Source organism: Spinacia oleracea, chromosome 2 (assembly GCF_020520425.1).
Source record: "Spinacia oleracea cultivar Varoflay chromosome 2, BTI_SOV_V1, whole genome shotgun sequence".
NCBI lineage: Eukaryota > Viridiplantae > Streptophyta > Magnoliopsida > Caryophyllales > Amaranthaceae > Spinacia > Spinacia oleracea.
The window spans coordinates 33,503,534-33,527,898 of record NC_079488.1 but is presented as its reverse complement, the minus strand read 5'-3'; the positions used below and the strand labels follow the sequence as shown (position 1 = coordinate 33,527,898).

The 24,365-nt window shown below is 36.4% G+C and overlaps 2 protein-coding genes across 8 annotated transcripts in view; one reads left to right on the top strand and one right to left on the bottom strand.

Annotated features, from left to right (window-relative positions):
* The window catches only part of LOC110795850 (uncharacterized), a 30,795-nt gene extending 27,346 nt beyond the window's left edge, over positions 1-3,449 (bottom strand). Inside the window, exons 1-2 of one of the 4 annotated variants that reach the window (XR_008927745.1) lie at positions 2,107-3,449; positions 366-883 (exon numbers count right to left, since the gene is read on the bottom strand). The gene's annotated coding sequence lies outside the window, so the exon portion shown is untranslated. Of the gene's footprint in view, positions 1-365; positions 884-2,106 lie in introns of those variants that run through there. The other 3 variants (XR_008927747.1, XR_008927746.1, XR_008927744.1) reach the window with 3 other exon arrangements.
* Positions 863-22,656, top strand: LOC110795845 (uncharacterized). 4 transcript variants are annotated; one of them, XM_056836690.1, is made up of 13 exons: positions 863-1,000; positions 6,430-6,597; positions 7,014-7,150; positions 7,248-7,397; positions 8,193-8,294; positions 9,005-9,169; positions 9,688-9,798; positions 12,361-12,458; positions 15,593-15,716; positions 15,925-16,014; positions 18,585-18,629; positions 19,481-19,801; positions 22,314-22,656. In XM_056836690.1, the coding sequence occupies exons 2-13, from the start codon at positions 6,576-6,578 to the stop codon at positions 22,338-22,340; spliced, it is 1,392 nt and encodes a 463-aa protein (XP_056692668.1). In that variant the 5' UTR covers positions 863-1,000; positions 6,430-6,575; the 3' UTR covers positions 22,341-22,656. The 4 variants fall into 4 exon arrangements, with proteins under 4 accessions (XP_056692668.1, XP_056692667.1, XP_021856561.1 ...); XM_022000869.2 differs by lacking the exons at positions 863-1,000; positions 22,314-22,656 and adding exons at positions 5,856-6,327; positions 21,916-22,231; XM_022000868.2 differs by lacking the exon at positions 863-1,000 and adding an exon at positions 5,869-6,327.
* Positions 22,657-24,365: the final 1,709 nt, after the last annotated feature.

Genomic DNA, 24,365 nt, shown 5'->3' with positions numbered 1-24,365 from the left:
AGGATTTTGTTGTTGGAGTTTGGAGATTTGAGCGAAATATTGATTTGAAAGTTAGTTAACGGTTGAGTTAGTATGAGTTTTGTTTAGCTTTGTTTTCTTTATGTGATTCTTTGTTTTTAAACAATCTAAAAGGTTTTGTTTTGAAATTTCGAGGACGAAATTTATTTTAAGGGTGGTAGTATGTAATAGGCCTGTTTTAAGGTGCTCTTAATTAAAGTTAATTATAGGTTAAAAGCATACTTATCCTTTTAAACTCTATTTGATAAAATGAATTATTATTAACTTTTATTTATTATTATGGTAATAAATGTATAAAATCTAATTTTATAATCTTAATATGTATGAGGTGACCATTTACTCAATGCTTTGTCATCATTCTAGCTACTCACTTCCTCAATTCGTGTCAACTACAAGAGTAGCCAAATTCATGGTTTGTTGTCATCATTATACATCATGATTGTGATCAAATTGTCTTACTACATACATTTATACTCTAAAAAGAAAAGAAAAGAAAACTCAGAAGTCCAGCCCCAAAATTCTCCCTCCTCCACTATCTCTCTCCTCCATGTTTATTGTATTCAATTTACTTTCATCTCCCACCCTTGTGCTCTTGTTCAAGCTCGGATATGCTTTTACTTGTCATCAAGGTTCATAAATACCAAAAAAATATTTTCCAGTCACGATCTATTCTTCTTCAATTTGCTCTTCGATGCAATCAAATTTTGCTCATAGTTCCTTCACTAAAGTTGTAGATCTCTTCGAGATATTCAAATTAGGCTCAAGAATCACTTAATTCGGATATGTGAGCTAGGAGATATTCCCCTTTGACTTCTTGTGTGATAGCTGCCATCTTAGCTGCGGGTTGTTGTTGTTGTCATCATTTCTGGAGAGTGATTTATGGAACTCAAGTTAGGAATTGGTGATCAAGATTAAGGGTTATTATTAGAGATTAAAGTGCATCGTTCTTGGAGATATTAAGAAAATTTCTTATTATACTAAGGTAACTTTTATGTTCAGCAAAATTACTTTGTGCCCTTGTGAGTTTAAAATTTATTCTTTATTTTATATGATCATATATCCAGGGCCATGAATATCATGAATTGCATTTATATTGGATGATTGTTTAATTTGATTGATATTGTGAAATTGTTTGTGGAATTGTTCGGAAATAATATGTGTGTTGAAATAGATTTTGAAATGATATTGTAAACTAAACATATGATTCTTAGTTGTTTTGCTGGCATTGGATTATGAACGGATATGGAAAAGTGGGCAAGTTACAGGTGGAGGAAAGATACTGAAATTAAAGCTAAGACCGGAACGGTCGAATTTGTGTGATAATTTGTGTTCTATAATAAGTTACGTTTGTGTCCAAAGCCTGTTCTTGCCACTGATTTGTGAAGGGAATGATCAATGCCAGCTATACGTTTTTAAATACAGCAAAAGTCTATTTCCGAACAATTGCTAAGTTATGTTTTGAAAACTCTTTGAACAAATGGTTTGAAATAAAAACGTTTTGACGGGCAGAAGTAAAGGTTACGAGTTTTCCACTCATTTGGAATTTTGTTTTTTCTATGTCTTCTCTTTGTAAGCAGGTGTGTGGAAGCTCAGGTGGGAGTCAAATGAAGTTTTGTTGTATTTAAGGGTTTGTAAATTGTGTGTTATAAACTAAGGTTGTATTCATGTGTGAAATAGTTTCTGAATTGTTTGTAAGTTTGAATGTGAATTACAGGTTTATATTTATTTAAAGATTATTCATTCAAGGTTATATAAGATTATTTTGTGGGCCCATAACCCACAGGTTCAGGATCGAGTTTAAGATTTAAGGTTAATTATTCCGTTGCTTGTTAAAGGTTAATTATGATCATTAAGGGTTAAGTGTTCTTTATTAACAGCTCGAAAGAGCGGGCTGTTACACAATTTCAACACACAAATTATTTCCGAACAATGCCACAAACAATTTCACAATATCAATCAAATTAAACAATCATCCAATATAAATGCAATTCATGATATTCATGGCCATGGATATATGATCATATAAAATAAAGAATAAATTTTAAACACACAAGGGCACAAAGTAATTTTGCTGAACATAAAAGTTACCTTAGTATAATAAGAAATTTTCTTAATATCTCCAAGAACGATGCACTTTAATCTCTAATAATAACCCTTAATCTTGATCACCAATTCCTAACTTGAGCTCCATAAATCACTCTCCAGAAATGATGACAACAACAACCCGCAGCTAAGATGGCAGCTATCACACAAGAAGTCAAAGGAGCATATCTCCTAGCTCACATATCCGAATTAAGTGATTCTTGAGCCTAATTTGAATATCTCGAAGAGATCTACAACTTTAGTGAAGGATCTATAAGCAAAATTTGATTGCATCGAAGAGAAAATTGAAGAAGAATAGATCGTGACTGGAAAATATTTTTTTGGTATTTATGAACCTTGATGACAGTTAAAAGCATATCCGAGCTTGAACAAGAGCACAAGGGTGGGAGATGACAGTAAATTGAATACAATAAACATGGAGGAGAGAGATAGTGGAGGAGGGAGAATTTTGGGGCTTGACTTCTGAGTTTTCTTTTCTTTTCTTTTTAGAGTATAAATGTATGTAGTAAGACAATTTGATCACAATCATGATATATAATGATGACAACAAAGCATGAATTTGGCTACTCTTGTAGTTGACACGAATTGAGGAAGTGAGTAGCTAGAATGATGACAAAGCATTGAGTAAATGGTCACCTCATATATATTAAGATTATAAAATTAGATTTTATACATTTATTACCATAATAATAAATAAAAGTTAATAATAATTCATTTTATCAAATAGAGTTTAAAAGGATAAGTATGCTTTTAACCTATAATTAACTTTAATTAAGAGCACCTTAAAACATGCCTATTACAGTTACACACACAACGATCCATCGAACCCAAATAAGATTCGGTTTCAATTGTAAGCACAAGATCATCACCCATAGAGCCTTTTTCATTCATGACTTTATCATTTGGAGAAGATAAAAGAAAAGTGTTGATATTGAGAAGGTTATAAAAAGAAGGTAGACCGGTTCATGAATGACGGGAATGAAAAGAGGTAGAATTGGAGGAGAAATAAATAAAGATTTATAAAAATTGGAGAAGTTGGGTGAAGTATCAAAATCAACCAAAGAAGAATTTCGGAAATGAAGAGTGGTTGAATTGGAGGAGAAATAAATAAAGATTTACAAAAATTGGAGAAGTTGGTTGGAGTATTAAATATCAATCAAAGAAGAGGTTTAAGAAAAGAAAGCTTGTGTTTTTTCTGGTTAATATTTAATTAAAACTTTACAATGTTAAGGGGGCAAATAAAATTATTTTGTGTCGTCCCAATACATCTCCACGTACTACTATACAAACAAGGGGTAAAACTAAAATCAATGAATTCCCTTATATGAATTTCCTATCCTTGTCCCCCTGTCACCATCCCTATCATATACCAAGTCGCCTGTGTTTAATAAGGTTAGAAGCTAGGGTGTATTTTATTCAAATGCATTTTATTTATGGATTCACCGGAACTTATTAAATATTATTGCTTGTGAATTTAAATTTATTAAGATTAATAATCCATTAGAAAAGGAACAAAATAACATTTTACTGTAAAGGTTGGGAGACTATTTTAAACGAGCGGGTCTTTTGTTTTTGTTTTTTTGAAGGGACATTAAACATATGGAATAAATCAAAATATTAAGACTATAAACAAAAATATAAAGGAACTTTTGTTTATTATTAAAAATTAAGGTAGCTAAGTTTGAAACAAATTCGTAATCGCGATTCACGAGCATCATATAGTAAGGAAAAGTAAACATGAGACAATGTAAACAAACATCTATAGGCCCAATAATGACAATGACAATTATTGAGATGAGATACGATCGAAACAACAAAAAAATATCTTGGAGTCCTAACCCCTTAATGTAAGATAATTTCTTTTATCGGCTTCATGCACAAGTCACAGTTGAATATTATCGGGAAAAGTAGACATTTTTTTGGTGCATGCAATTTTTTCAAAAAAAACCTTTATACTGTGTAAGGATTTTAGGCGATCCAAACTTCGAGCTACAGCCGAGCCAAGTCAGCTACTCCGTATAAGGGCGTAAACCTCAATGATGCACCTAGTAACCAAGTTGGTTTTGGCATAGTGGTTGCTCACTTTATCTCTTACCCAATAGGTTGGAGGTGCGAATCCAACCTCTAAGAATGAAAATAGATGACCAGCCATTTACCCTTATCTGGAGCATACAAAGTGAGAACATAAGAGTGCTATCGGCGGTAGACACCTTGGTTATACGCACACAAAAAGAAAAGTGTATCGTTATTCGACGTCCGTGTACGCTAAACTCGCCCACGTTTATAACATGAAAGGACAAAATTTACCTTATTAAAATGTTACCCATCTCTTCAATTTTTTCATCACATCTCTCGCCCTTCCCCTCCGGCGGACTGCTCTCTCGTCTCGCCATAAACCACAAATTTCGGGGTACTTTTTTTTCTAAAACTCCGTTGGCAAACCTTCAAATATAGCCGGAAAACTTAAGTTTCTTTCCATTTCTAGTGGGAAATTCTCGACGGAGCTCAGATAGTGACCATTGATCACTTTAGCTAGTTTTGCATGGCGAATGGATTCGTTGGAGGTAACAAACTGTTTTTTTCTAAAAAATTGTTTTTAACCAGAATTCCGCGTAGGAATTTGCGTGGTAAACAATGCTGCCATACACGAATTTTGCTTGCCATCCATGGCCACCAAGAAGATCTTGTGCATCCCTGCTATCATGGCTACAACACGAATTCCGTGCGCGGGTTCTGGTTAAAAATATAAAGCAGCTTCTCGGTGAATCTGTGCTCGCCAATGATTCACGACCTCCCCGAAAAAACCACCCAACTGAGGACGAAGGAGAGGATGGAAAAAGGAGAGGGGAGGAGGAAGGAGACGAACACAGATTGCCATGAAATTTCTATCAACCATTAAATTTTCTTCTTATACCTTCAGGAAATAAGCAACGCTTGTGATTAGGGATGGCAACGGGTAGGATCTGGACCGGATCCTCTAGAATCCAGATCCAGATCCGTTTTTAGGCAAGGATCCAAATCCTACCCGGATCCGCTGGGTAATAAAATTGAGGATCCAGATCCAGATCTGACGGATCCGGGTCCAAAACGGATCCAAAACGGATCCTAACTTATTTTTTCATCAAACGACCCTAATTTTCATTTTAACCTTAAAACATAATTTAATAAAACTTCAATAATAAAGCTATTTTTCCATACAAGCATTTACTAAAATAAAATTTAACAAATCCAACATAAATAATATTAAAAGTTTAAAAACTTCAATAATACTACAAGTCTTAAGTCTTTACTTTAATATTTTTATATATTTTTTTTTATAAAAACGGGTAAACGGATCTGGATCCGGGTAATGACTTAGGACCCGATCCAGATCCGTTTTTAAAACCAAGGATCCATATCCTACCCGGATCCGTCGGGTCCAAAAATTGAGGATCCAGATCCGTTGAAAACGGATCTGGATCCACGGATCCGGGTCGGGTCCATTACCCACTGCCATCCCTACTTGTGATAACTATAGATGTCCCTCGAACAACACAAAAGTAATAACTTAAAATCATCAAAGCCTTTTTTTTTTTACGGAAAATTCATCAAAGTCATAGCCTGTATATTATTAAATCAATGATGAACACCAGTACCAGGCCATAGGCTTTCAGATGGTAGAACTGATTGTTTTCGGCTGGAGTTTTTCTGGGTGGTCGAAAGTAAGGTGTCAGAATATAGAGATGGCTGAGCAAGGTGGTAGAAGGGTGAAGAGGAAAGGAGTGTCAATTTATTTTTAAAGGGTAAACTCGTACGTAAAAAACGTAAAAAATAAAGGTATTTTTAGCTAATAAAGCCGTCCAATAAAAACTCTCAAAAAAAAAAAATGATGCAATAAAGGTGTTTTTAGCTCACACGCTGTATTACTCCGCAGCACACAATTAAACTAACTAACCCGCCTACTCTTCCCCCGTCACCGCCGAATTTCATTTTCTGTCGGAACACCAACACGCAACTCTTCCTTCTCTCTCCAACTCCGTCACACACAGCAAGACTTCTTCATCGAAAAACCCTAATTCCTCCAAATTCATCTTCATCACCATCAATGCAATCCTGAAGTTTCAGCAAATTCTTTCTCCTCCTCTGCCATGGCTGCCTTCCGCAGGCTCATTCCCTCCCGCTTCCGTGTTTTCCCTTGGACTTGCACTTCTTCTTTTATTCTTGAAGGTTCTTTTTAGTTTCTCCGGAAATTCAACTTTTTCTTGCATTGAATTTGGTTATACTATGAGCATTTTGATTATTGTTGATGAAATGATGTTCAATTTTCAGGAATTGGAGGGAGTTTGCGGCATTTTAGTGACCAGAAAGTGCTCAGGATCGAGGACGAGGTGATCGAGGATGAGGTCGAGAAAATTCGGCGTGAATTCGGTGCTGCCAAGGAGAGTTTCTTTAGAATTCCACATGCTCTTAAGTCTATGCCTAAGATGAATCCTGAGGGTATGGTACTACCTCATTTCAGATTAATTGATCACGTAACGTATTTTTGATTTTCCAATGGATTTACATCTTTCATTAATGGAAATTTTTTGAAACTAAGTTTTTAGTTCGTATAGTTTGCGACTGAAAATATAAATGCATTATTTGTTGCCGTGTTTCAGTTAGCACACCAATGCATTGGACACCATAGCATAGTGTTACTTGTTAAAAGATACGCACATTGAAATGAAAAGGAAGGAGTGATGTTTGTTTAATTATTGTATGCACTTTGCTTCGGATTGGTAATTGAGTCGCATTTAAAATAATGAGCGATTTATGCGAAGTATTAAACTGGAGGGAATAATATTTGTTTGATGGTTTGAATGCACTTTGTTTGGCTTGGATAATTGATTCAACAATATGTGTTACAATTATAGGGATATATGTGAACAAGAACTTGCGATTGGACAACGTTCAAGTTTATGGGTTTGACTATGATTACACATTAGCACATTACTCTGCTGATGTACAAGCTTTGATATATGACCTTGCTAAGGAACATTTAGTCAATGAGGTTTGTTCGATATTTTTGAATATTGAATTTGTTGTTTAATCCATTTGCTTCTGTGTGTCTTTGTTGAGTCTTACTTTGTCCACTCTTATTGTTTTAGCTTAGGTATCCAGAAAGCTGCTTGAAGTTCAAGTATGACCATAGCTTCCCTATTAGAGGTTTGTACTATGACAAGTTAAAAGGATGTCTCTTGAAGTTGGATTTTTTTGGATCGATTGAGCCTGATGGATGCTACTTTGGTCGTCGTAAGGTGTGTTGTTTACCTCTTACGGATATTCTGCTTCTATGACTTGTCTCACTTTCTTTTCACTTGTTAGAGTTTGCTCTGGAAGTAATTTTGGTGGTTAACATTTGTATTGTGAAAGTGGGATTGTTTTCTGTTTAATTTTTTTATGACGGAGTAGTTGAATAAAAGGTAGTGTGGGCTTGCTACCCCAAAATAAAAAGGTGTAAGCTGTATGTTTTTGTGATGAATAAAAAGGCAGTGTGAGCTCCCTCCCCCAAATCAAAGGGTAATGAGACCCCATATTCCAAATTCAAGTGAACACATGTATAAATCTACTGAAAGCTTTAAGTACTTATGCGTTGGTTATTTGAAGTGAACTTTTTGACTCTTTGAATGTTAAGTCATTAACTGTGGTAGTTTGGAAGTGCTGGGTGAATTTTATGTGCATCCTAACATGGACCTGGACTACAATTTTAGTGGTAGACTTGTGGTGTTGTTTAGGATTAGAAAATGAAAAACCCCTAGCACTATCGTTCAAAATATTTTTTCATGAATGGGATGGGCTGCTGGGGTGATAGTAGACTCCTCTATCTTGTTGCATGAAATCAGGATTGGTGATGACAAGGTTCTCATGTACTATGTTGGGAATCATGTAGGAGCTCCCACTCTTCTAATCACGAGGTTGTTGGTACCTGTCTCCAAGTACTGATTCCACTGTGTTGCACTGTTGCCTTATTAAAAGTTTTAAATTTGTCGAATAAATTGGTCTATACTCTTTACCAAGGAATAACTGACTTGTGTTGATGTGTTATGTTACAGCTTAGACGGGAGGAGATAATAGAGATATATGGAACAAGACATATCGGTCGTCACCAAGCACAAGGGCTTGTTAGTTTGATGGATTTCTTCTGCTTTAGTGAGGTTAATACCTCATTTCTCACATTTTTTCTTGAAAGTGCATGCTTTTATCCAGGCTTACTTTAGCAACTGCATTATAAGATACTTTGAATCATGTTATGCTAGCATATAGTCATACGGAGTGGTTGAAACTTGAAAGGAGGTTGGTACAGTACTGCATTTTTATTGGTGCAATGTTTGTATAGAGTGAAATTGAGCTGTTGAGTCCCAAACCACCCTCTTACTGTGTTATATGAAGTATGAACCGGATCAATGTATCCCACCAAACTGGATGATACCTATAGCTATACCCAACCCCTGATTGTTGAACCTTTATCCTTTCCACCATTGTAATCGTTTCAAAAAGTATAAAAGTATGAAAGGAATTGAGGAGAGACAACACTGGATAAATATTAATCATAACATTGTATAGTGTTTAATTTACAATAAGCTTGTGAAGTAAGGACTTTAGACTTATGAATTTGTTGGTTTCTTGCTTGGCATAAATGTTTGTGGTCCTTTACTAGGTGGTGTTTGAACAGAAGTATTATTGGTCTTTCTGGCATTGATGTTCAATGTTTTGGTTGTTTAGCTCAAGCGGAGATTTATAATGTGGCATCAACTACACTCTTTTAACTTATCTGTAGCTTATTTTACTTTTTTCAAATTTCATTTTTGAGTTTCCCCCCTCCTGATATGTTTGTCTGAAACTCCATTTGCTTGATACCTTGAAGGCGTGCTTGATCGCAGACATTGTGCAACATTTTGTTGATGAAAAGCTGGAGTTCGATGCTTCTTATGTCTATCATGATGTCAACCATGCAATTCAGCACGTTCATAGAAGTGGAGTGGCTCATAAGTCAATCATTTCTGATCCTCAGAGATATCTTGTTAAAAATGTGAGTAAAAATGCTTTTTTTTCTCTATCACGAGTCAACCTGTTGTAGTTCTTCATTATTCCCCCTTCCCAAAATATGGTGTAAGTTTGAAACTTATCCATCCTAAAAGTGCAGTTTAAATTGTATTGAAGTTGCACAATTGATGTTTCCTCATATTTTTCTGAAAATGTTTCTAAATTTTTCCTACTTTTTGGGATAGGCGAAGAATTATTTGTGAGTTTGTGCCTAAGAATAAGAGATATAAGCCATTTGGCCAAATTACTTCTATTAAATGATAGTACATCAGCAACTTTATCCGGTGTAGGGATATGAAGTAACTAAAGCTCAGAAGTTAAGATACAAATTCTTGTCATATTGTATCATCAAAACTTTACTTATCATTTAACATCAAATGCCAAGATGTTGTTTACATGTCATTGGAAAAGCGTAATCACCTATTCATCTTGATAGTGTCGTGCTTATTATACTAGAACTACTGTATAATATTTTTGTATGCCTTGCATTTATGAATATACCAGGGTCAGTTGTTCTGCTTTTTGAAGATGCTAAGAGAGAAAGGAAAGAAATTGTTCTTGCTGACTAATTCACCCTATTTTTTCGTTGATGGTGGTATGCGCTTTCTGATGGAGGTAATTCTCATTTTCCCTGAAATTTTGCCCTTCATGTGAATCTTGGTTCACCATTTTACAAAGGTAGTCCCTCCTTCCCAATTCCCAAAATGCTCGTTACACTCACCTTTGCACAAAGTTTTAAGTGATAAATGGTTGTTAGGTTATCAATTGTTATTTTATCAAAAAAGTAGATTTGACAGGAGTCAATGGGGTATTTTTTTAATTGAATGCGAGAGGGTGTGAGGACCAAGTGTGAAGAGAGAGACATTAAATTATTGGTGGATTATTTTCTTACGGAGTATATGGAAGTGTAACAAGTATTATGGGACATATGAAAAAGGAAAGTGACATACGTTTAATATTATCATGGAATGTCCAACGAAGTACGACGGCTTTTTTTTTTTTGAAATTTCCTAGCCTCCTTGGTAATGCATCTTTAATTCCCATTAGCATCCATTCTTCTCGTCGTTGAAAGAGTTTCCCAAACATCAATTTGGTGTCGCTGTCCTCTCACAATTCACAATTCTTGATCATCCATGGGCTTACTTATTAATAAAGATATAAAACAAAGAAGTTGCAAACACACAAATCAATATTGCCAGCAGAAGATGTATGTGCAGTTTTCTGTAGGAAATTATTGCATTTATTCTTAATAAGTAGCTTAGTAAACATATACATCTAACTGAATCCACACACCAAGTAATATTTTCCAATTTTTTAATAATTTCTTGTCTAGCAATAATTATTGTCTGAGGAAATAGGATCAACACCAACAGTAGATCTTCAAGTCAGGATGCTTAAATTCAAGTTGACACTGGTGAACTATAAAAGCCATTGTGTTTATCCGTTGGGCGTCCCTACTAGTTATAGCCTGGAAGAGGCTGGTCCCGATTATTTTATTCAACAACTTAATTGGCATACCTTCTAGGCATCAGTCACAAGCAAGTGCGTTAAGTCAGTCTTGAAACATTGGTCATTCCCAAAACAAGGAGTAGTTGAGATTTTTAGGTTGGGATGGCTGATGAGAAAGTCCAGGTTTCCCATTTACAGTGTTTATGTGATTCTTTAGCAGCAGTTCTTGATATTTTAAATCGGGCCCTCACAATTTTGCAGATTTTGCAGTTGATTTCAGGATTAAAGAGTAGCTTTCCTATATGTAGCCGAGCAAGGACTAATCTTTTGAAATTTTGCCTAGCAAGGATTAATGTTTCTGAATGCCTAGCAAATTTGATGACTTGACCAAGATGCTCTGGGTAAGTGGGTAGTCTATGGCTTTAGTGGGGTGTGAAATCTGTAATTAGCCACTTAGGTACTATGGTGTGTCACTTAGAGGCAAGCTAGGCTGGAAGACTATTTGGTAGCGCTGGTGGCGAGAATTTCAAGGAAAATGGACCATTGGTAGAAAGTTTATTTTTCTCTGGGCTATAGAATTGTCTTGATGTCATGTAGCTTGTTAGTATTCTTCCTTTTCATCTCACTTTTTCGCGTTTCTAGTGGCGATTGCAGATAAGATTGAGAAATTTTTGATGGAACTTTTGAGGTTTGGTGTTGATGTGAAACAGGAAACCATCTTGGTGGGTCGGCCTAAAGATAAAGGTGGTTTGGGGCTTGGAGGTTATTTAAAATTTCTACTTTGGTGGAAAGGGGTTGTGGCGTTTTACTCTTGAATTGGGCTGTCTGTCACATCGTATTATCAAGAAAAAATATGGGTCACTCCAAAATGGAAAGGATGCTCTGCAATAATGATAACTTGTCATCTTGCTGTAATTCTCTTTTTTCTTAATAAAAAAATTAGGAGTAAAGAGACAGAGCTTAAGTTTCTCAAATTTCCAGTTATGATTTAAATTCGAAGCAGAATAAGTTATTTTTTAATACGAAGTATGAATTAGTTTAAAAAACTAATAAACCAAATTGTTTTTTCGAAGACATAAGTAATAACTAATAAAGCCCCCTAAAATAAATTGTTTGAGGAATTATTTTGATAAAATAAGTCTTGTAGTTGGAAAAATATGCTGAGTTACATGGTAGGTCATAAGGGTCGTCTCTTTTGTTATAAACTGAGAATAAGCTGATTTTCTTTAAAATTGTGTATGGAACTGTGGATCGTTTGCTCGGGGGGGGGGGGGGGGGGGGGGAGGGAGTGGGTGTTTGTGTTGTGAGACGCAGGAGAGCATGTTTAAGGATTTTCTGGTGTCCCACTACCATGTTATATTTTAGGTTTTTTACATATTTATTGATTTATTGTATGATAAAGGATATTATACGAGGATTTGTGCACTTTCAATTTTGATCATTCCTTATGGAACTCTTAGTATGTCATGATTGCCTGAATGTATTTGCTTAAGAAACAACTTTACTTGAGTTTTTTCACTAATTTGAAGATTTTACTAATTTTGAAGAACATTTTATTTTGGTCTTTGTCGTCCTGTTAATACTTTCACCCCCTGCTATTATTTGGTGGATCCTTTAAATTGTTTTGTACAACTACTTTAGCTGCATCTGCTTCATTATTTTTATCAATTTGTATCATGCGTGTGAATATGTTTTATAAGCGTGTTCTGTCCTTTTCATGTTCATCAGGATTCCCTCGGATTTGGAGATTCTTGGAGAGAACTTTTTGATGTAGTCATTGCTAAAGCTAATAAGCCAGACTTTTATACTTCAGAGCGACCATTCCGGTGAAAATCTTATTCTCTTCGTTTTGTTTAGTTTTCAGTAATGGTTATTAACTAGGTCTGAGCCAGTATCACACTTACCTGAATTGTGGTATGTTCTGGTGCATGGCATGGGTATGGGAATTTATGTCGCTAACTAGTTTTTGTTAAACTAGGAGACAAGTACTTTACCATGTACACAGTAGCTACTCTCCTGCTCCTGTTATTTTTGGTTGGAGTGGGGGGCTGGGGTGTGGGGAGTGATGGGCAAGTTTGATACAACTGAACCCCAGCTTGAAGGACAAAACTTTTTCCTTTTCAATAATTGATGGCTTCACACTTTACTTAAGTGTGGAAGAGTCAGAACGACTTGGGTTTGATGTTTCCATGATTTTATAGATTACTATCCCCAAAATAACTGTGTTTTTATTTCTTGATCAATACGGTCAGGAAGTATTTTGTGTGGAACGAGGAAATGAGAATCGAACCCCTGTTATACATGACAATAGGCATGCACAGATACAAGTGCCTGTGTATCTTATACACTCTCTCTGCATGGGTCTGTGTCTCCTGTGTCCATGCCTATAATATGTGTGTGAAAAGACCTTAGGGCGTGGGTGGTAGAACCTGCAAATTGGCCACTATGCTGTTCAGTAGATTGCTGATTGCCTTGCTATCATGATCAATTGGTATGGTAATGATTTTAGTAAGTAAGCACTTATTGATTTATATAAGAACATTACATCGCAAGAAAGGAAAACCTCCCACTTACAACTTCAAGGGTGAGCAACATACCGCAACCCAAAATAGAAACTAAGAGAAGAAACGTCAAGACATTCAGGGCAGAACATTGTGGTGGTGGGGGGGGGGGGGGGGGGGGGAGATGGAGCCCCGTCAGGGCGTCATCCCCCAATTTTTAATTAAAAAAACTAATGCAAAAAATATTGGAAAATGAAATGAATGGGTAATTGGTAATTTTTCTCCCCCCCCCCCCCCACTAAATTACAGAATACTAGAATAGAGTTTTGGTCCACCCGAATATATATTTTTGGTTCCGCTCTTGTAAGACATTAGTACATTACTCTAGACACGGAATGAATTACAATCCTCCCCATTCGGACCATGTCATTTTTTTGGGGGGGGGGGGGGGTTGGGAGGTGGGTGGGTTTCTAAAATTGTTTGTTTAGGATGGTGGGTCATATGGTAAATTAGATGTATTATTTAATTAGATGGTGGGGTTGATAAGTTACTAAAAATGGCAAGTGTGTCTCTTAAATAAATACGGCCGGAAAAGGCAAGTGTATCCCTTAAATAAATACGGAGGGAGTAAAGCATTAATTCTAGAGTAGGTCTCAGTCTTAATTCTTTCTGCAACAACCACAAACAGGGCAGAATACCACAACACATAGTTACTTGCCTTTCAATTCCGATACACTATTACTGAAAGCACTTTCTGGTCTTTGGCTGGTACTTTCCCCCCCACATTTTCGAGCATGGATGAACCTGACACCTATCCATTCACAGATCAGGTTATAGAATTTTCTGCTATAAGGGCACCCGAAGAAACATGGCTAATAGTTTCAGTTTTCTGGCCATAAATTCAGCAACTAGACTCGATACATATCCGCTTTTCCAATTTATCCCCGGTCTTGAGTTTCCCAAGTGCAGTGATCCAAGCAATTACGTGCTTTGAAATATTGTTCATACTTCAATCTCAGTTTGCCCAAGAGACTTTTCTCGATCCCCTATCAGCCATTTGTATCTTTATAACCTGAGGAAATTGAATAATTGTTAGCAGCCGCATCCCATATCAAACAATCTGTAACACATTCAATATCCCTGGTCATGGTCACGGAAGTATGTATAGTTATGAAGCACTTTTTGGGATTGCCGTGCAAGAAAGTGTTGATATCAGCCAATACTAGACTGCGCGTCTTACAATAGACAAATATAGGTTCTTCAAGCGGAAAGTTATGCACACATAGGCTAATATGCTTCGTATAAGCTAATATTACATCGTTTGCTACTGTGACACCAAATTATGGACATAGTGAATTAAGTAGAATTAAAAGTCAAAAGAGCAGTCATTTTCATATCTCTGTCTAAAACTTCCTAAAAAAAGTATCACTCTATGCTGATTAAAATAAACTTAATATCATGTGAGCATTTGCAGTTTGCACTAAAACATGCTTTTTCAAGAATGCACTTGTTTATGAGTTGAACAACATATAGTCAAAATCAGAACTTTCTGCAGAAATGACTGTTTTGACTGAACTTGAAGGTTTTACTCATTGTGAGTACCACATCAAGCTCAGTATGACAATGGCATCTTCGAATAATGGATTTCCCATAATTTTGCACTCTCACATTTATCCTATAGTTGAGCACTTGAGTCGCTGGTGAAAGTTAGCCTCTAGTTGATAATTTGAATATCTTTCTAAAGATGCACACGATTTAAGTATTTAACGAGGTTCTTCATTCCCCTGTTCTCGGTGTGAACAAAATCGAATTATATGAAGCCATATATCTTTTTTATACGATTTCAGTAAGATGACAAGGTCTCATCACAAAGCTCCCCTAATATAATTACAGATTATCTGAATTGCTTTGTATCTTTTCTATTGAATAATGTGTAAGCCACCAAGCCCCAACTTTCCTAGCCAATAAATACGTCAGAAAAGTGAATTTATCCCACAGTATGTCACGTGGAAGTGATGGAGCAGAAAGTTATGGCCGTTCCTCTCGAATTAAATGATCCACATTATTGCCATCATTGCATTTCTCCAAAGCAAAGTTTTGTGTCCTCCTTAGTCCCACATACTGAATCTGTAGGCAATCCCTAAATTTGCAAGGACAAACCCAAGTCTCTTATAATTTCTTAAGCTTGTAAATTGTGAACAATTTTTCAATGAAGTTGCGCCAAGGTTATGTTCACCGTGAGAATGTAGGCAATGATGTTACTTGTTAAATCTTGTGTGTATTTAAAATTATCTATTTATGGCTAATTTTACGCACGGCTTGACAATTGTTGCTTAGAAAATATGGATGAGAACATTTATGCTAATTGCTTAAATATTTCTATGATTCTTTCCTAGATTTCATTTCATTGACAGCCTAGTCTTATGTGTGTTACTGACTTTGACCTTTCTGTGGCACAGATGCTATGACATAAACCAGGATACCTTGGCATTCTCCAAGGTGGATGCATTTCTTCCCAATAAAATCTATTACCATGGATGTCTTAAATCCTTTCTCGAAATTACAAAGTGGCACGGGCCAGAGGTATGTCAAGGATTGTTATATCTTACTGGATATTTTCTTTACTGTGGAATATCATGCCTTCTCTACTAATTCTGCTTGTTACAATTTGAAATCTAAAGAATGTCCAATCACTGTTTTATTGCTTCACTTGAATCGTAAACAATTAGTAATTTACTAGCTGTATGCTTCATCTTTTTGGTTCTCTTTTTAAATATCTACGTTTTGATAGGTCATATACTTTGGCGACCATTTGTTTAGCGATCTTAGGGGGCCTTCAAAGGCAGGGTGGCGTACTGCTGCTATCATTTATGAACTGGAAGTAAGTTTTGTGTTGATTTTTGCAACAATATCTTTTTCTTTTTTTGGGAATGCATGCAATTTTTTGCATCAATTCCTCTTATTAATGTACTTGTGCTGAAAGCCTGAAACTAACATTAAAGTTCTGTTCACTGGATCACAACTTTTTGATCTAACTGATTAGCAAATGCAATTATTTCTTTTATGTCATAATCCTCTTGTTTTGAATTTTCTTAGTTTTTCTGGGAAGAGGCAGAACTCATTTATCCTAGCAAATCCTAACTTCTGATGACCACTTATTAAGCCCTTAATTCATCAAAAATAGGAAAGGTCAAAAATTACTTCAAATATCCATTTACTACAAATATCCATTTACTACAAATATCCATTTGAAGCACGTCTCAGAGTAAGATATATTCTATCAAAATAATATTTTTGTGGGTGTATATGTGTTGGGTTGGTAGGGGGGGGGGGGGAGACAATAGTAACAAATGAGTTATGTTGGAGTATTTGTTTAAGCCTTGTAGAGCCAAATGATCGTTTGTGAGACTTAAACGAAAAATGAGCACAGTTTTCTTGTTGTTCCAAAGGAAACAAAAAAGCGAAAGACAACTTCTTTGCTTCTTTATGAAGAATATTGACACAAAGGAAAACCACAATCGGCAAAGAATTGCAAATTTTAAGATGTAGAGCAAAAACAAGAATGGCACAAGAGACGAGATCAAATATATAGTATTTTAGTAGTCGGTGAGAAGTGCACCATGGTCTAATGATTTGTTGTTGGTGATAATGTGCGTCATTAAAAATATAGGTGATGAGATGTGTACACCACAATTGAAGCAAAGTGCTTTACAGAATTTTCCACAAAATTTGAAGCAACGGGGTGTGTTAAAATCACTGCTTCAAATAGTGGAGTGGTGGTATTAGTATGTCTCTTATTAATGTGTTAGTGAATCTTAGGATTCCAAATAGTCAAGATAAATTTTAGTTAGTGGGTGCCGGGTGGGTATATTTAGCCTACATTTTCTGATCATGGGATTATGGATCCTATATTAAGCTTTGGTTTTTTTTTTCTCAGGTAGGATAATATATATATGATAACGAATTCACATTAGGAAAAATTGATTCTAATAATCCTACCTTTTTTGCAGTTCGCTTAAATTAATCCCACCTTTGACATTTTTTTTATAATAATCCGAACTTTTGGACCTATTCTCTCTTAATGGTACCAACAGGTAACTCACCCACAGTAGCAAGTTACATGTCTATGTGTCGCTCTCCTGGAAGAATTTTTTTAAATCTAATTTTCATAAAAAAACACTCTATCCTTCTCCTTCTTCCTCCCTTCCCCCTCCACCTCCACCGTCGACCTACTATCCTCCGGCCTCCACTGTCCCACCGCAGATCTTCTCCCTGACGATCAAAAGCCCCTTTTTTCTCCTCACCCTCCACCGATGCCCAAAACCTAGCCAACCTCATACCTACCGCCAATCTTCTCCCCTACCTCAGTGACCCTCTTCTTTCTTCACCCCCTCCACCAGCGACACCTTCTACCTCCATTCCCAACCTCCTCTCTCCTCCCTCTCCATCGACGGCCAAAACACTAACAACCCCCCGCTCCCGTTCTCTCTTTCTCCCTCCCGTTCTACCTCATTCTCTCTTATCCTCGCTGGAACCACCACAACGGTCACCGCCCACCCACCCACCTGCAACCATCAATGCCCTACACCACTCTCGTATCTCTTTCTCACTCCCTTTGCTGTCACTCGCTCTCTCCCCAATCTTCCACCACTCTCGTATCTCTTTCTTTCTCCTCCTCCCCGAACCAACCAACCACCTCCTTTGCCCCAATTCTCTATCCGTTCCTATCCCTCACTGTACCAACAGCAATACCTACCATCAACCGCCGCTAATAATTGACGGCAAGAAGGTAAGACTCACCTGCCATTTTTTGAGAGTAGAGGTGGTCGGTTTTGGTGTTGGTAGTGGTCGGTTTTGGTATTCGTAGTGATGGTGTCGGTGGTTATCAAAAGGAAAAAGAAAGAAATATTTACCTGTTGTCCAGGTCACTGGTTACAATAGGTCACTGGTCATATAGGACCAATATGGGAAGATGGTGCCTCTAGTTCAGATAATTTAAAAAAACCTCAAAGGTGGGATTAATTAAAGCGAAACGCCCAAGGTAGGATTATTAGAATCGATTTTTCAAGTACTTTGATATTTCTCAAATGCCCTTCCGCGTTCTGGGTTGTTTAATTTTTCATTGATGGACAATAATGCCAAGTAAAGAGTTTATTATGTAACCTGTATCTTTTGTTCAATGTTAGGAAATAATTACTGGCAAGGTTGATTTGATGGGGGTATACTTGTACTGAGTAGCTTCTTGTTTTGGAAGTGGCTTTTTCACGGTTTTTTGTACAGTAGTATGATGTTTTTTGATGCTTTTGTGGATATGTTATCATGTACGATTGAAGCTCCTGTTCTGTTTTGATTTCAATCTCCCTTTTCAATAAAAAAAAATCATGAGGAAACATTTGTGTAGTAGTTTCTGCTCACATACTCGTTTATAACAGCTTTATTTAATTGGTGCAGAATGAAATTCGAATTCAGAATGAGGACACTTACCGTTTTGAGCAGGTACCATTTGGAACTTTTTACCATCACTGGTTTTAGCTGTTGCAGACTGATACAATCTCACATATCACTGATAAAGTTCCTCAACACTTTGGTAGTTTGGCCTCTTTTAGTTTACGGTTTGTAGTTCTTCCATGAGTCCTTACTTTACTGGCTTCCATCAGTTCCTAGGGCATTGCTCCCACAATATTTGCTCCAATAAAAATCCATCAGCTTAGTTCAAGTATAGCTGAGGTTGAAGAAATTGATCATTTTACCAATGAATTGTGTTTGAATTTTTAAGACCATTATTAGAATGATTGTATTTCACAAGGTTACACTTCTGTTATATGAGAAAATGATGATTAGCTCATTTAATGTTGCCAACGAATAATGAAGCAATCTGCCCAAGAAAAAGAGATCAAAAGCGGGCCATAGATTCATCTTGCAAGACTGAGCCAACAAGTAACTGGTGCTAAATTATCTTTGCGTTTTCTCGAATGAATGAATTTTCTACAGGCAGTGGGATATGCTTAGGCTGTAAGCTATCAATGTCATGTAACCTATTTCAATTTTTCGCATTGAATTTGGGAGAGTAAACCATCAAAACCACTTAAACTGATGGTTTGATCATTTGCTTTTCTTTCGTTACATCCTCTCACACTTGATTGGGAAAGAAAATAAACCTTATAATTTGCATAATCTTGTAGAATGTTTGCTAGATGTGATTGATTAACCACACATTTGATTTGTACACCCATCTCTGTCACTGCTATTGTTATTGCTTGTGGTAGATTCTGTTTTCAAATTTTATTTTCAGTCCCTGGTTTCATAATTTAGTTGTGTTTTCCTAAGGAATTATTTCTATGGCGCAGGCAAAATTTCACATTATCCAAGAACTCCTTGGTAGATTGCATGCAACTGTTGTAGAGTCACAGAAAAGTGAAGCATACAAGTCACTCATGGAAGAGCTTAATGAGGAGAGGCAAACGGCACGTTGCACAATGAAGAACATGTTCAGCAAAGCTTTTGGGGCCACATTCCTGACGGACACTGGGCAAGAATCCTCCTTTGCCTATCACATCCATCAGTATGCAGATGTGTACACCAGTAAGCCAGAAAATTTCATGTTCTATCCACCTGAAGCATGGCTTCATGTACCCTTTGATGTCAAGATCATGCCACATCATGTGAAGGTATGTTCACATTTTCCAAACACTAGAGCAATGGCTTATATTTATTGTGAAATTTCTCTCTTCGGGTATGGGTCTGTGGTTACTGAGAAAATAGGGAAAAGGCTCTAGTTATTTTGAAGATTCTGTGAAGTCGCCCATTATGTTTTCCATTTATTGGCCTAGAGGCTTTACCTTTTGCCAGGACGTTCCTTTCGAGGGATGGGGTGGTGGGGTATTGCCATCCGAGACATCCCTGTGACATGCTTTAGTGACATTTGAAGTTGAAACAGCTAAAGACAAATTACTTGGTCACATGTTTTCCTTTCTCACTGCAGTCCTGTATGAGCTACTCTTTGTGGCTCCTCTCTTGTGTTGGTTTGTTTTATGAAGGAAAATTTGAACAAGGGTGGATCGATTACTGAGTTTGTAATTTTGAACCTGGAAACGATCAATTTAGCTCTGGATATAGACATATAGTAAAATAGATCCAGTATTACAAGAGCAGGGGTATAAGTCAAATTTTTTATTAAAAAACAAATCAGTCTGACTGATTTCTACAAAGTGTCTTCCACTGAGAAAGGGGTCCAGATATGTGGAGGGTCGGGAGACTTGGGACTCGTTTGTATGCAACTTCATTCCTGCCATAATAGAAACACTGTTTTTGGTAGACCCTTGGATCCTTGAACCACAATGCAAGTGTTGTGTAGGAGGGGGAAACCTAGGTAAGGATAATGATTAACAATCTAATTAGAAATTTTAGTCTAGTTGATCAAAAAAAGTTTAAGAATTACAAAATAAAAGAATATTTTGGCTCGATTGAAAACGGAAAGTTTATAACTGAAGCTTAGAAAATAAGCAAAAGCAAATTGCTTTAGGACAACAATGTGAGGGGTAAACTGAAGAAAGGAGAATAGGATATAGCCTAGTAGTCTATATTGGACTTGGGCTCACTGCTATTTTTGACCCAGCCTTATGTAGATGAGAGAGGGGTAGAATATCCCAACCCCAAAGAAAACTTAGCCCTATACCTTGCTTCAATGGCGAACTGAGTTTTCGAAAGCTGGTCCAAGACCGCAAGAGAAACCATATCAATTGACTAGTAGGCCGAACTTTGGAATCGCAAGGTAAAGAGACACTTTTTGTGTTTGAACTAGTGCTCTTATGTTGATTGTATCTTTAGGTCTATAGACAGGATATTGTGGTACCATTGAACTCCTAATATCAGTAGTGACCTTTATTCTATCATGCATTCGTTAACAGTCTCAACACTCAATACCTTGCTAATCATGAGGTTGAGGACTTGAGGTTAATGAGTATAGAGTAGCCATTCTATTTGTTGAGTGTTGACTTCCCCTCCTTTTTTCCCCCTCTATATATATTCCTGTCATATAGAGAATGATGCCATGCGGTGCCACACTGCCACCTGTGCCAGTGCAGGTGTATCTTACTCGGACAGTTTTTGGAGTTTTCACCATGTTCTTCGTACTGTTGGCAGACAATGCACATAATAATATATGCTTATTTTTACACTGCATGCCCTCATTTGGGGATAAATTGTCTGATTATCCATTCCTTGATACAATGATAATAGGGATCCGAATTGAAAACATAATAGTCTGGGGATATGTTATGCATTACCCAATAGTATATAAGTACATTTTGAAAAGTGAAACTCCTCTGTTTTTGGGTGAGGTCACAGTTGAACATGCTAAAAACATTAGACTCGGTTACGTTATAAGTTTTACAGTAGTCATGCCTTCGTGGTTAATTAGGAACAAGATAGGACAAAACAAAAGCGACATGAGGGATGGGGGGGTAGTGAGTTGTTGACCAGCCTTTTAGTTTTAAACATATTAGTGAAACAACTTTCCTGTATGGGGATTTTTGTCAAAGCCGAATGCCACCTTATATATTGCATCACCTAGTCAAACTGGTATTAGCTGGTGGCATGATTTCTATCTAGATCTGAAACATTTCTCAATTGAAAAGGTACTAATTCATCAACATATAGCGATCAAGTTTATCATGGATTTTCTGTTGAATCTCACAAGCTGATTCCTGGAGATGGAAAATCTCAGAAGGCTACAACAGAACCAATTTATTTCACATATTCAAATGCTGCCTTTTTTTTTCAGGCACCACATATGTTTACATGCTGTTGAAGACCTTGAAGTAGCTATCTATAATAGAGTTCCACTAGTTTCAGGCACCACATATGTTTACATGCTGTTGAAGACCTTGAAGTAGCTATCTATAATAGAGTTCCATCTAGTTGCTTCACAATTCTTGGCCTTTTTTCACCCCTTGTCGGCCATGCCAAGGGCTTGGCTCTTAATTGGAGTTGGAGGTTACTGACCTAAGTGTGTGGAAATCATTTGTACTGTAAATATATCATTATGGATTTATGGGTTTGAAAATCTTTTGGCATTTTAAGTAGCCCGTATCGTTGTACTTTGTTGCTTATTACTTCAAACTTTTAAGTGCTAGTTTTCACTGTGCAATAACTTGTTCATAACTTTTTAATGCTGTTCAGGTATCTTCAAGCTTGTTCAAGACATAGGAGGTCAACATTCTTTCATTCGTTTAAGATGGTCTTTTAGCTGGCCTGAAATTTTGTTCTTTTGAGGTGAAGTCCGCTGGCTCACTCCAAATGCATTTTGTTTGCTTATTTGATGGGTAGCACTGTAAAGTTCGCAATCCAGTTTTGTTGTGTACAGTGTACTGTAAACATTTAGATTGTGGAAAATCTTAAATGTAGCTTTAAGGGTCATGGATAACAAGTTAATCGTAGGATTCTAGAAATAATCATGTAATTACACTAAACGATGAAAAAACAACTTTTATACTACATATGGAGTACTAGTAATATTTTGGTATTTTACGGGTAAAGAAAGAAAGTGTATCGTTATTCGACGTCCGTATGTGTTAAAATTGCCCGCCTTTTTACATGAAAAGACGGTTGTATCCTTATAAAATTCTATCCTATAATAATAATAATAATAATAATAATAATAATAATAATAATAATAATAATTTGTTTGAATTTAATTTTAAGCGCGGTGTTGCATTTTCAAAACAAAAAAAAACTTTTATATTTAATAATTTCTTTTTTAATTTCAGCATAAAAAAAATTGATTTTTTAATGTCTATTTATTTATGAATTTCTTATTTAAAAAAATATTTAAATGGAAAAATTATTTTATTTCAGATTTTTTGTCTAGAAATGGAATATGAAACATTTTTCATAGATTTTTTTAAAAAAATAAGGACATGGGCCTTTTTAAAATAATTTTAAACTAATTTTTTTTACAAAAAACAAACTGTCGTCCACAAAAGGCGGCCTGAACCCTGGTCCAGCCACCCGCACATGGCGGCGACGACCATGGCTCAGCCGCAGATCTTGTGCGGTTGTGCCATGGTCGCCGCCGCCATGTGTGGGCGGCTGGACCAGGGTTCAGGCCGCCTTTTGTGGGCGGCAACTGAAGGAAATAATGACCTTTGTCCAAGTATGCATTTAATGTTAAGTCTAATAAATACGGTTCAGTATTAATTAATTATGCAAGTTAATAATTCAGTGAGATCAAGTGAACTGTATGACTAGCTAGAGGCCGCTTCAGTTCAAGTGGAATTAATAATATTAATCCACGACTTACTCTTTACTGAACCCGTAGGGTCACACAAATAGTACGTGAACGGATCAAGTATTTAAAGGAATTAAATACTCCATTTATGGATATTCGGAATCGACGGATCTCGGTTCCAGTGGGAACTGAAATCGTCAAAGGCAAATTATGAATACTGCGGACACGATGATATTGCCGGAAACGGAAATATGGATCGTATCGGAAATATAAATATTATCCAAGTCGTAGATGTTGCCGGAAACGGGAACATGGTACGTATCGGAAAATATTATTGAAAATGGAAATATTGCCGGAATCGGAAATATTAAATATTTGTTCGAAACGGAAATTAATTCCGGAATCGGAAATATTAAATATTGTCCGAATCGGAAATGAATTCCGGAATCGGAAAATTAATCGGAAGCGCGACGTACGAAATAAACATCGGACGAGCTTGCTAGACGCAAGGCCCAGCACGAAGCTAGGCCCGCGCCTAGCGAAGCCTGCGCAAGCACAGCAATTGAATCCTAGTAGGTTTCTAGTTCCGATAATCCTACCCTATAAATAGGTGATGAAAATCACAATTTGTATACAACAATAAAAAGTATTCATATAGTTTTAAGTTAAAAACTAAGCTTAATAATTTGCCAAATAATTAAGTACGAATAACATAATACCTTAGGCTAAATTCTAGTTAATTGAATCTAAGGCGGATCGGAACGTGCTGTGGACTATCTACGGAGGGACGACACTTGGAGTCCTAAACTTGTTCTTGTTCGGTTCGGCAGCAGCTAGGGAAGGCACGCGTCACATGTATGTATCCTAGATTATGCTAATTGACTATGTGGCAATTAATTTGGATTCCTGGCTTTATGGTTTTTCCGCATGAAATATATGTTTTATATTTGTCATAACCTTACAGCAACAACATACGTTCAAAAAAAAAAAATTAATAAAAAAGA

What these genes read in the sequence shown, in the direction of transcription:
- LOC110795845 (XM_022000868.2), top strand. Translation starts at nt 6,249, where the DNA reads ATGGCTGCCTTCCGCAGGCTCATTCCCTCCCGCTTCCGTGTTTTCCCT. An exon ending in GTATGCGCTTTCTGATGGAG is followed by an intron (nt 9,799 to 12,360) that starts GTAATTCTCATT and finishes CATGTTCATCAG; the next exon opens with GATTCCCTCGGATTTGGAGA. An exon ending in ACACTTACCGTTTTGAGCAG is followed by an intron (nt 18,630 to 19,480) that starts GTACCATTTGGA and finishes TCTATGGCGCAG; the next exon opens with GCAAAATTTCACATTATCCA.